This window comes from Bactrocera dorsalis, chromosome 4 (assembly GCF_023373825.1).
Source record: "Bactrocera dorsalis isolate Fly_Bdor chromosome 4, ASM2337382v1, whole genome shotgun sequence".
Taxonomy (NCBI): domain Eukaryota; kingdom Metazoa; phylum Arthropoda; class Insecta; order Diptera; family Tephritidae; genus Bactrocera; species Bactrocera dorsalis.
The window spans coordinates 3086879-3100235 of record NC_064306.1 but is presented as its reverse complement, the minus strand read 5'-3'; the positions used below and the strand labels follow the sequence as shown (position 1 = coordinate 3100235).

The window sequence follows — 13357 nt, the reverse complement described above, 5'->3', positions numbered from 1 at the left end:
ATAGGTGTCAATTTATTTGCACATATACAGCTAAGCATACAAACGTATGCCCAAACCTTCGCTAAAACCGTCCTCAACAGCGCTCATCTCCAGCGAAATCATTGTCACTGACTGACACTGAAAAATTCCATCGATTGCAACGCTGAATGGCGCACAAAGCGGAAATGAAATCAGCCAGCGTCGGGCATCCGCATCCGCAGGCATAGCACAGCATAGCACAGAATATTACGACGTGGCAGCGCAAGTTAAATGAATACACATAGGCAAATTAAAAATGCATGCAAATGTATGTGTGCGTGTGTGTGTGCATTTGAATGAGATCCAGCACTAATGGTGCGTTGAGGGCCGGGGAGGCGCAAGAAAATGGAAAATAGGTGAAAGGCGCAGTTGTATGTATGCGTATAGGTAGTTGTGCCGCTGTGGACAGCGCGTTGAAAATGGCTTTGCTATTCGGCGTGCGTGTGTGTGGGTGTTGCCCGTAGGTTACACTGCTGCTATTGCCGTTCATGGCTGAAATTGCTCCGTCTCACGTTGCACAGCAATTTCGCTGTCTGTGTAAATATTTAAACTTTTAAATTGCATGGCTGCCCTGGCAAGCGCAAGGCTGCCAGCTGGATCCATTTAAGACGAAATTCTGTACAAGTGTGGGTGTATATACGTACATACATATACTAATATAAATATCGGTATATATTTTTTTTGGCGCGAATATTATTCTTTATATGTCAGTCCTGTTCATAAAGCGAGGCTTGCCTGTACGCGTAAAGCAATCACTTTCCACACAAACACCTTCATTACACACTCACACACATGTTTTGCCAAAATATTCGCAAATTTTCAGCTAAGTATAGTACTACTGCGAGAATCGTATACTTTAATGATCGGCGCTTTAAAATTTCTAACATTTAAATGAGACTGCAATTGCTCGCTTGTGTGGCAGAAGGCTTGTTTTGGGGGTTTGATGGGTCTCGAAATTTAAGAAAAATTCATGTTGAATAATAAGGCTATACCTTTTTTGAATAATGAAGACAACGTTAGACCCTTTTCCGATGATATATCCACCTCTAAAAAAAGTACAAAATATCAAGAATTCGAGCCACATGATTTTTTTCTGTGTCTATTCTTGCCTTGTCTTTGTTCGGCGAAACTCCCTAAACGACACGGAGAGCTTTATTGAATTTAAATACAGAAATTTTCACCATGTAAATAGTTTTCGGTGCCTAGAAAGGCTCAGCTGAAGAAGCTGAAGACATAAAAAAAAATATTTGTCTTTCAATTATACAAGAGAAACTCAATTTTCCTCGTAATCTTGGGTATCAGATTGTTTTCTCAACTACACAGATTCCCCTCTAAAATATTAAGTTATCGCATAACTCTTCAAAAAACAATTGAACAGTTAAATAATAAGTTTAAGAGCCTCTTTTTTGAATGGCTTATTACTTTAATCATTTACATATTATTTCGTTCGTCTCGTAAACTCGTCTGTAATTCTAAGGTGTCTTATGAAATTTTTTATTAAAATAGAAGTAGTTGGCTTTGCAGAAACTTACCCTACATTTTAGTGTTATTGTTGACTTTTTCATTAACTCGTTTACTTACAAAATATTTTTATATAATTTTTACTGATTATTTTTACATAAGCATATGCTTAAATACATATGTAAAATAAATAAAACATTTTCACATATCGTATTAATGAAATTCATATTGCATTTGCCCATTTCATGGCGTGATTTATCTTTCGCGCCCAATTGTGCCTGCTAATTAAAATTTATTTAAAAAATGTGCAACCGCGAGCAAAAAATTAATGAATTATTAATTTGCTTAATGCCGCTAATACGTACGATATATGTATGTATGTATGTATATACCTGGAAGTGTAAAAATATATATTATCTGCGTATCCGTAAGCGCCCTTGTAAGGCCATTGAATTTATTAACATTCAATTAGCTTCATTTAATTGATTTTTTTACGAGTCATTTACGGATTTTGTGTTTTTTATGAGCTACTTTTATGGAAAAATGCGTATAATGAACAATTTATTTACGGTGGAAGTGAATGCTCAATTGAACTGAAATTTTTGATGTTATTCCAAAGACAAATTAAAATAATAGTAATGAAACACATTTTTTTCGGATGTTTTGTATACATATATGTATGTATTTTTGAAAAGTGAAATTATTTGAAAAAATGTTTAATCAACATATACATATTAAAAATTCACAGAAAATACACATATTTTTGTGGAAAATTTATGTGCTTATATGAAAATATGGCAACTCTGGGTATCAAAAATTATAAAAAAAAAATTGTGTGTTTGTATTCATGGCAAAAATGCACAGAAAAAATACAAACTTTTGTAGAAAATTTTCTTTTATTATAAGAAAATATGGCAACACTGAATATGAAAAGTTATTTAAAAATGTTTTCTACTTGGTATGCTATAGTAACAACACACAGAAAAAGCGTTAATTTAGGTACGAAACTTTTTTTTTGCATTTTTTGGTCTTTGCTTGTACTATATGGCAACTCTACATCAAATTATGGCAACTCTGGGTATCAAAAATTATAAAAAAAAAATTGTGTGTTTGTATTCATGGCAAAAATGCACAGAAAAAATACAAACTTTTGTAGAAAATTTTCTTTTATTATAAGAAAATATGGCAACACTGTATATGAAAAGTTATTTAAAAATGTTTTCTTCTTGGTATGCTATAGTAACAACACACAGAAAAAGTGCTAATTTATGGAAGAAACTTTTTTTTGCATTTTTTGGTCTTTGCTTGTACTATATGGCAACTCTACATCAAATTTTTGGCAACTCTAGGTATCAAAAATTATACAAAAAGTTATTTCTTTTTTATTCATAGTAAAAATGCACAGGAAAAATTCAAATTTTTCATTTTATGAAGATATGGCAACACTAGAATGAAACGTCATTTAAAAAATTTTTCTTCTTGGTATACTAAAAACGCAGAAAAAACACTAATTTCTATAAGCAACATTTCTTTTGCAATTTTTTGGCCTTTGGTTATACTATATGGCAACTCTGCAGCAAATTTTTCGCTCAAAAAAAGCTTTATAAGGCTATTATGCGAAATAACAAAAATCATTGATAATTTGAGGGTGTTATTAACAAAATGTCATGCAAATAATAAGCTTTTTGTGCCAGCTTGTACGTTTTTTATTGAATTTTTTTTTTTAAATTTTCATTTAAAATTTTTTACAAAATTCATTAATTTGCATAAAAGTCTTGAACTAAATTAGACTTAAATTTGTACTTGAAAAGCTGGGCCTAAACCTGTTGAAATTTTTAATTTTTGGTTTTTTTTTTTCATTACGATAAAATATTTACTGCAACAACAAAGTGATTAATTACACTTAAATATAGAAGCTTGTGCTTACGTAACAAATGTGCGTCACTTTAATACACTTTAAGCCGCTTTTGCGTGAAGTGAAAGTTCTAAAGTGATACAAAATGACTGGCAGCTGTAGCAAACCGAGAATAGCGGGGAAAAAGCGGAAAAGTGAGGTAGAGCATAGTGACTGCTTGTGCTGTTGGAGCGTGCAAATTAAAATTCGATGCAAGTGATACTTTGGTAATTCATTTCAATGGGCTTTTGTTGTTGCTAAGATTGTTGTTGTTATGCTGCAAGCATTATAACAGCAGCTGGTCAACGAGGAAGGAGGCTAGAGCAGAAAAATGCAAAAGAGAAAGCAAGAGCAACACCAAAAAAAAAGTAAGAAGAAACAATGGCAAGGGAGTATAACGGGATGGCAGCAGTTGCACCTAGCAAAAAGCGCGAATTTCCACAGCAAAGCAGAAGTAGTAAGGAAAAAATATCTATGGCATATGCGGAGACAAGAAGGATTCGCCTGAAAACGTAATTGACATCGAAAGCAATTAAAATGAGAAAGTGGCGTAAAGCAAGAGAGCGCTGCAACGGGCCGAGGTAGACTAAAATCGAAGCAGCAATAGAACAGAAACACCACAAAAAGCGAATAGAAAGCAAGAATGCGAATGTAGTAAGGAAATGGTAGAAGTTGAAACGTGTATGCGAAGGAGAAAATAGCAAAATCATAAGCGAGTGTGAGTGCGAGTTCGAGTCGCTCCGCTGCGGCTAATGCCAAAACCAATATGAAATCGGAATCATCAGACCGTAAGCAGCTGGAGAATCACAAACAAAATCAGCAACTTGGTGATTATTAAAGCAATTTGCGAATATTAATTGCGATTGGGCGTTGAGCTGGAAGCAAACTAGTGGCGCGAGACATATGTACTTGCATAACTTGCAGGCGGTGGCGGCGGTGCGGCCAGGAGAGTGATAGATAAGCAACCAACAATTAGTTGGGCCATAGAGCAAACAGCAAGGAAGCCACGTAGTGCGATGCTAACTCGCGTATAAGGGTGTTGGGCAGAGTGTGCGCCACCAATAATGGAGCGGCAAATGCGAGGAAGATTAATGAAGCAAAAAATTGTGCATCATTAGTGAGAGTGGAATGAAATTAAGCGCGCAATTGTGGCGTCTGAAAGGTAGTGCGGGCAGCTGGCAGAAGAAATATTTATAGAATAAGAAGATGGCGCACAAATCTATATATAAATTGGTATAAGAGACAGTCTGCTGTCAAGTGATAAAAGGCTGCTTTGGAAGGTAGAGCGGTGAAAGAAAAGCAGAAAAGCATAAGCGCTGATAGCTCAAGTGACGTACTGGCAAGCAAATTAAGCGTTAAGCAATTTTAAGGGTCTACCAAGCAGAAATAAACGGTGTAGCTGACACACAACTCAAGCATGAGTAAAGGCAATGCGAAAAACTTGCAGTAAAATGACACGCTGCAAATTGTGGGTGAGTGTGCGGTTAAGTGGCGGTGTAAGCAGTAGTCACAAAATTGATATATTAATATTACAAGCGGTTGGTAAAATGTGGTACGCTGGATTGTTGGGCGAAAGCGACTAATTAGCCGAGTGATAAATAAGCCAATTAAGTAGCTAAGAAGCAAAATTCAGGAATGGAATGAATGGAGCGCAAAGGAGAAGAACATTAGGCAAAATAATATACAAAAAGAGAGAGATTGTTTTATTTCATGTTTTACTCTGCAAAATTTAGTTACTCACACCCACCATTCACCGTTGTTATCACTGGTTTTATTCTATTACTCATACGCCGCAATGTTTTTACTTAAACTTTGTCAAAATTTGGTAAATATAATGAAAACGAAATTTTTTAAAGCATATACATATGCAATAGTACGCTATGTATGAGTAACATTACTATTCCCATCATGATAGCATATTTGTTGGTCTCTGTGGCGTATGAGTAACATTACTATCCCCGTAATGGTTGCATTTGTGTGCTTTATGAGGGTGGTAATGTTACTCATACGCCACAGTGACCAGCAAATATTGCAGATATGCTCTAAAAAATTTTGTTTTGATTATATTTACGAAATTTTCACAAAACTTAAGTAAAATTTGTTTTGGAAAATAATTTAAAATATTTGATTATTATAAAATCATCTTTAAAACTCTAAATTAAAGGTGTTATAAATAATTTTGTATGTAAAAAAATATAAACAAATTCATCGAGTGTTAAGAGTCCGAAAAATGTCAAAGCTTTCAAATAAATATATTAAATTAATTATTCCATGCACATTTTTAATTGAAATTTTTTATTTTTTTTCAATAAAAATCTTAAATGTCGAAATATGTCCAAATTAATTTGAATATATAAAAAAAAAATTTTCAGCAAAAAATTTCAAATGACGTTTTCCTAACCTATTGCTTAATTAATTCCCACAAAACAGCAAAAACAACTTTTTATATATTTTTTCTCAATAACTTAGGCATAAAAAATAGTAATAAAATGAGTATTTAAAGCTTTCCACATAATATTTTTGAAATATCATCGAATTGGTTTATGAAGTTTAAAATTTCATATTAAATTTAATTTTATTAAATAATTTTTCTTAAACCTTGTTTGCTAATACTTGTTATTCAGAAAAAAAAATATTTGTATATACATACATATTTTTTTATATATATGCATATATTTATATATTTTTTTATTTAGAATTAGGCATACAACAAAATCTCTATGCTCCAAAGAGCTCCCCTGCTTAGCCCAGTATAAGAAATTCACCTATTTACTAAATAAATAATAATTTTATAAATATACTGTATTATTATAAAAGCTTTTAGTACGCAAAGAAGTTCAAATTTATTATATTTCTTCATAGTAAAATATTTTCTCCGACATTATTTAGTTTTACTCCATTTTTGTGCTTTATGATAATATTTTTTGTGAAAAAATTTCCTACAAATCATCCTTATAATCATTATTTGTGCTGCAAACTACCTACTCCACAACGACAAAGCGCGCATTACCGCTTGTTTATGTTTATTATTACATTTCGCTTGTTTTTTGAGCGCTTGAGTGCTATATAATGCGTCTAAGCGTCTAAAAGTATGCAAAGCAACGCAGCGTAAATACCAAATTACAAGCCAGCCAACCGCATACACTTGGCAATTTTTTGTGACAGCAACAATGCGCAGTCACAACTCATGCGCAGCTTTCCACCGCTTGTTTTGCCTTGTCATGCGCCTTTTTGTTGCGTTTTCTGAACCTTTTTTTGCAATAAACGCCCGTGTTAGTCTACGGACAATGGCTGTGAATGGCTTTGTTGTTGTGAGTTACGCTTTTTCATTTCTTCCATTTTTTCACATTTAAATTTTGTATCGCATTCCTTCATTCTCCCTCTCCCTAATTTCCGCTTTTTGTTGCGCTTTTTTGTCTCTTCTTCTGTTGTTGTTTTCGTAATTGTTCGTCGACGCGGTAATTTCCGCTAGTCCCCAACTACCAGAACTTGGCTTGCAAACGGCACGCCGCTTCCTTTAGCCCGACTTCTTCGCTATTCTTCCTGTTTTGCTTTCTTCGTTTGCTGAAAAGCGCCGAGATTTTTCCTTAAGTCAGCCGCCGCCGCGTACGAGCACTTTCATTAGCATGACAACTGCCAAAGCGGCTGCCCTCCGCTCGCTTGCCGCCTGCTTGCTGCCGTCTGTTGCAACAACGATAAGCCTGGTTCGCGTTTTGGCAGCGTGTCGCGTGTTATCGCCATTGTTCGGCTGCCATGTTGTGTGTTATTAATGCGCTGCTTGTCTCTGCGACGCCGCTTCCGTCGCGCCGCGCTTCTGCCACCACAGCGCTGTGCCGTTATAACTGCATACAGCTGTTCATCATATTGTTGCTTTGTTATTAATGCAGTTTCGTTGTTGGTTAGTGTGTTTGTTTGTATGTTTGTTGTTAGCGTTTAATCCCCCTTTTCCCCCTTTGCTCTTTTACCCACCAGCATACCTTGTTAATCCGCTTGCTGTGCATTCAGCGTTCGGCATTGTTGTTCCATTGTTGCTCTAAATAACATTAGTGCTTTCGTTGCTGTGCCTAGTGTTATTGTTGTGATGCAACAAGCATGACTTGAGTCCAAGTGCAACAATATTTCACCCCCAGCTTATGCATCAGGCCTCCTCCGTACGCCTACTGCACTCAAGTGCTCGGCTGAGGGTGTGTGTGTGTTGGTTTGCATCTGCATTTGACATTGTTTTTAATGTTGCCTGCTTTTAGGGGCGCACAAGTGTATGCTACACCTACTACTTTAAGCCAAAAATGTTTTAATGCGTTTTTGGTTGAATAAATTGAAAGAATTTGTTTTTTATAAAATTATGAAATATTTTTTTATAATAAAATAACATTTTTATTTATTATATATTCTGTAAATTTCAAATATATTTATTTCTGATATTTTTGGTAATATTTTGAAATTTAATTACCTTTTTTTTAACTCTTAGCATATACTCCATAGCATTTATTATATCCCGTTTTGCTTTGTTGCTGTCGTTTTTTGTGTTTTAAATTTTCTTTGTTTGTGGCCACGTCTGCTTTGAGGTGAGTAGAACAGTCGCCTTTGACAGCATCTCAGCGCAACAACAAGCGAATTTCGCACACAATTTGCATTTCAATAGCAGAGGCCACTCAAAGTATACTCGCAGCAATATTTGCTTTTAATGTATTAAAAAAAAAAAAACAAGAAAATGGGTAGAGCGGCGCTTTGAGTTGAAGGTTAAAGGCTAATGTGACTTCAAAGTACGACAAAAGCAAGCAGATCCATTTTATGGCAAAGAAAAAATTTGACAAAATTTTAAAAGCATATTTTAAAAATATATCTTATTTTCATGAATATTCAGAGCTTCTTAAGAAGTTTTCGAGTCAAGAAAAATGCTGTTATAAAAGAAGTTAAAAATGTCTACACAAAATATTGTTTTTCTCTTCAGTTTTTACTTAGATGAATTATTCTATAAAATAGCGTCAAAGAATGTACTAAATATCATAACTAAATTATTTTCGCTGCCATTTGTACTGGAAAACCTTTTAAAACACATAAAAGCCCATTGAAGTTTATGTGAGCACGAATTTGCTGCAGATGCCACACTTTTGTAAACGGCAATCAGAAATTGAAAAATCATAAATTTTTACACAATTGCCGCAATAAACGTAAAATTTTATGGTGCTCATAAGGATATCAAAAGCTCACAGCAGTGGAGGGTTGTAAAAGCAGGACACATGAGTTTGACAAGCGGAAAACTATTAAAATTACATAAATACTTTAGAGCGGGCATAAAGCTATTTAAAGTGACAAGTGGAAGAGCGTGGAATGAATGAATGGGCATATTGGGTTCAGCAACTTTTTTTGAAGAGAAATCATTAGAAAACTTATTTCTGTATTAAAAATTTAAACAGAAATTTTTTTAAATTTGTTATTGTTATTTGAAAATTGCAAAAATTTAATTTTAAAAACCTAAAAGAAAAGAAAGTTTTAAATAATGACAAACTTGAGAATCTGAAAATTATTAATTTTTTAATTTGAAATATTTAATAAATAAAAATGCAAAATTTAAAAAAAAAATTAAAGAATTAAAAAAATGGAAAAATTAAAAAAAGATGAAAAAATATAAATTTTTTAAGATTAAAAAATTTCTTTTGTATATTTTTTTGTAATTATTTATTTTATTAAAAAATTATAAATTTAAAAATTTGAAAAAAAAGAAATTTTTAAAAATTGAAAAGATTATAAAATTTAAATATTTTTAAAATTGGAAAAGTGGAATGTTTTAAAATTGGAAAAACTGGAAAAATCTTAAAAATTGAAAAGATTATAAAATTTAAATATTTTTAAAATTGGAAAAGTGGAATGTTTTAAAATTGGAAAAACTGGAAAAATCTTAAAAATTGAAAATTTTAAAAATTGAAAAGATTATAAAATTTAAATATTTTTAAAATTGGAAATTTAAAAATAAAAGTTTGATTAATTGAATAAATAGAAGTTTTATAAATTAAGAAACGAAAAAAATGTAAATATTTAAATAAAAATTTTATAATATTAAAAAAACAATTAATAAATTTATTAAAAAATATTCAATAAATTTATTAATTTTTTACAATTTCGTCTAATACAAAATTAGAAAAAAATATTTATGTATTCATTTATATTTTTATTTACTTATTTAATTTAGTTATTTTATTTATTAAATTTAGTTACTTTATTTATTTTTGTCTTTTCTGCACATTCCTCACCAACTATCCTCTTTATAAATATCATTTATTTCACACGCGGTATTTTTTTATGTTTTGTTTTATTTTTTGCAAAAACGTAAGCTTTATTGGCAGCTTGGTCCGCCTTATCCGCCCACGTGTGACTTTTATTATTTGTATGAGCAAAAAATTTACGGCCACAAAAATCAATAAATCCCAACTAAAATGGGTAAATGTGTAACGCCAGGTTGCGGCGCCGAGCGACCACGACGACAAAGCGCTGTAAGGTAGCCAACAAGGTGCGCGCGGGAACGCGGGTTGCCGCGCAGGTTTGTTATAAATGAAGTTGGCAACAATGGCATACAATAACGGTACGGTTGAGGTCAGTGGTGGCGGCGGAGGGAGGCATAGCACACACATGCCGCCATCTTATAGCCTTTTCGCATGGGTACTTGCATATACTAGTGTGTGTCGTGTGGGTGTGTGTTCGTGTGCAAACCATCGTAGGCTGGCCCTGAGCGCAGACAATAAAATGGTAAATAAAAATAAATACAAATTTCCTTGAATAACAACTATATAGTTGTTGATAGCAGGGGTGGCTGCGAGCGATAAAAATTTATGCATGTAAATGGATGTATGTATGTATGAGTATATATTTCTGTACTATATGAGTGTGTGAAAACGTTGGGGACTTGTTGTAGCGCAGTTTGGGTATTAAACAAAAAATTTAGTTTTAGGCAGTTTCAGATAACAGTTATTTATATACTTTAAACTGCTTTGAAGGGTAGCTTTGGTATATTTAGAGAATTTCGGGACATTTTCGGTATAATTTCATATCTATTTTTTTTTTTTTTTGAATTTTTCAAGCGCATACTTATTGTGCAATCTTGCTGAGGGAATCATATATGAAGTAAGCATGTGAAATTAAAATTAATGCATACTTTTAGGCGAATAACTGATATTTTGTGGAAATTAAGTAGAATGGACAAAATATTTTATGTACTCGTAGTTGGCTTGACAACCATTTGACATATTTTTAAATAAAATTATCTGAATTTTTTAACAGTATATACTGTTAATTTTTATTGGTTTTAATTGATTGGCAACCCAAATATTCTGTAAATAGTTTCTATTTATACCATATTTTATTCTGCGCTTTTTATTTTTAGGTCAAATTTTGGAAGCGTTTTGGTCACAGTGGCAGATTCAAGGGTAAGTGAAAAAATTTCTTAAAATTTTCTTTAAATATAAAATACTAAACATATATTTTTAAAGATATAAATAATATCCTGGGAATTTTTAATGAAAACCATACAATTTAAATTTTTTTTAATTTTTAAAAATATTGAAAAGATTTTTTAATGCTTTAAAATTTTTAAATATTTTTAATTTTTTTAAATTTTCAAATATGTTATAAAATTTTTAAAAAACATCTTTCCGTTCCAAAATTATTTTTAATTGGAAAAAATTTTAAAAAATTTTACAAGTACTACATATGATTCCAAACTATGTTTTTTTCGAAAAAATTTTAAATCTTTAAAAAATCGTTTCAATATTTTTAAAAATTAAAAAAAAATTTTATTTTTTAAAAAAGTTTTTAATTTTTTTCCAAATTAAATTAATTTAATGATTGTAAATGTTTACATCCATCGATTCCAAACTATTTTCATTTCGAAAAAATTTTAAAATTTTTTCAACTTTATAATTTTTGTCTCAGTCGAGATTTATTTTTATTAAAAGAAAAATTAAATATTCAAAAAAAAAATTATAAAATTTTTGTATAAGTTTTTGAAAAGTACGCCTCAGTTCCAGAATCAAAAATATCATTAGGTTAGATTTAATTTTAGAATACGTTTAAACGTTGTGTATATTTGAATTTTAAATGAAATATTGAAATATCGTCAACCGATTATATTTTTCTATAAAATCACTCAGGAATTTTCCAAGTAAAATTGATTGCATTCGCTACGCTTTAATGAAATAAGTCTTAGACTGCTCATAATATTTCTGGAATTTCAGAAATTGCATACAGCTATGTATTTTTTCTGTTTTCCCCATCCCTTCTTCCGCACGACACTTTCCACGCGATTGCATCTTCCCCACAACATCATAAGTGCAACAAAGTTAAGAAAATATTGTTGGAATTTAATCAAAACAACTGCAACAATACTAACCTGTGTGGGTGTCGCACGCTGCTGTTGTTTTTGTAGCTCACGCTCCGTCTCCTGCGCATAACTGCCCTTATCGTGCTTTTGCTCAGTTTGTTGCTGTTGTTGTTGGTATTTATGCTGTTGTTGTTGTTGTTGATAAAGCAATTTTTCCTGCTGTTGTTGCTGTTGTTGTTGATAGAGCAATTTTTCCTGCTGCTGTTGCTGTTGTTGTTGATAGAGTAATTTTTCCTGCTGCTGCTGCTGTTGTTGTTGATAAAGTAATTTTTCCTGCTGCTGTTGTTGTTGCTGCTGCTGTTTTTGCAATTGCTGATGCAGCTGTTGCTGATATTCATATTGCTGTTGCTGTTGTTGTTGCAATTGATATTGCAATTGCTGGTATTTATGTGGTGTCGCCTGTGGCGTTGCCAGCACGTGCTGCTGCTGTTGTTGCGCTTCGGATTGGTGTTGCGGCCATGGCTGTGGCTGCGGATGGCCAGCCACTTGGCAACAACACATTGTCAATGCCATAAATATTGTGAGAATGTTGCCAACCGCGATGGCGAATTTTGTTGCGGTCGCCATTTTTCTTGCAATTCTTGACATTTCGCCGCTCCTCCTTCGCCTTCTTCTCACTGACGCACTGCGTGCTCTCCGCCTTCTGCGTTTGTGCGCTGCTGCGCTGTGTTACTTTGTTGTTGTTTTTTTATTTTTTTTGTTTTTGCTTTTTTTTCGTTTGTTTTTATTGTTGTGCACTTTGCGTGTTCGATCGTTGTTATTGTTATTTGTGTGTCAATATTTTACATTCATCTATTTTATTGCTCTTCCAATTGCTCTTTTCACTCGATATCGCTGTTGTTGTTTTTGTGTTTTTATTGCGAGTTAAAGCATTTCGGCGATTTTTCTTTGAAATTGCTTTCACTTGTTCGATTCGCAGAAACGCCTTTCCACTGAAAAATACAACACGTGGTGGCGTTTTAGAAAAATTATTGCTCTCATTGAATATGTGTATGTGTGTACAATTGATATACATATCTAGTTTCAAATAGACAATTAAATGCGAAAAAATATCAAATTTAAAAATCGATTTGAAATGTTCGATTGTGTTTGTTATAAAATTTATGTATTAGAAAAAAATTAAGAAAATTTGAATTGAAAATTTAAAAAATAAAAAATTATGTAAGTTCAATTAATAAATAATTTAAAAAAATTAATATAAATTATTAAAAATTATTAAAAAATAAAAAAAAAAATTAAAAAAAAAGTAAAAAATTAAATAATTTTAAAATTTTATTTATATTTTGTTTTTAATTATCCGCAATTTTTTTAATTTAATGTATGTGCATATTTCTGTAGACATTTCTGTCTAGCTTTCGACTAGAGGCGAAAAATTAAGGTTCTTAAAGGTGCATACATACATACATACATTTGTATGTGTGTATATGGTTAATTCTATATTTATTTGTTGCTTGTAAATTAGTTTTTATATTAACTTGGTTTAATTTTTAATATTTTTTTAATTTTTTTCTGTTTCCAAGTAAATAGATTTTTAATTTTTCAAAATTTCCTAATTAAAAAAATTTTTTTTATAAATTAAGAAAATTAATGACAAAACAAAAAAAGAAAAT

The 13357-nt window shown here is 31.8% G+C and overlaps 1 protein-coding gene and 1 long non-coding RNA gene across 6 annotated transcripts in view; one reads left to right on the top strand and one right to left on the bottom strand.

Annotated features, from left to right (window-relative positions):
- LOC115066554 (uncharacterized) overlaps positions 1-13357 on the top strand; it is a 75612-nt gene that overhangs the window by 22987 nt on the left and 39268 nt on the right. For both annotated transcript variants that reach the window (XR_003846120.2, XR_003846121.2), the window contains exon 2: positions 10752-10794. This is a non-coding gene — a long non-coding RNA (uncharacterized LOC115066554). The remainder of the gene's footprint in view (positions 1-10751; positions 10795-13357) is intronic.
- LOC105231954 (serine-rich adhesin for platelets) overlaps positions 1-13357 on the bottom strand; it is a 106080-nt gene that overhangs the window by 72802 nt on the left and 19921 nt on the right. For all 4 annotated transcript variants that reach the window (XM_049455904.1, XM_049455903.1, XM_049455907.1 and 1 more), the window contains exon 3: positions 11757-12679. In XM_049455904.1, coding sequence (XP_049311861.1) covers positions 11757-12335 — 579 coding nt within the window. In that variant the 5' untranslated portion in view covers positions 12336-12679. The remainder of the gene's footprint in view (positions 1-11756; positions 12680-13357) is intronic.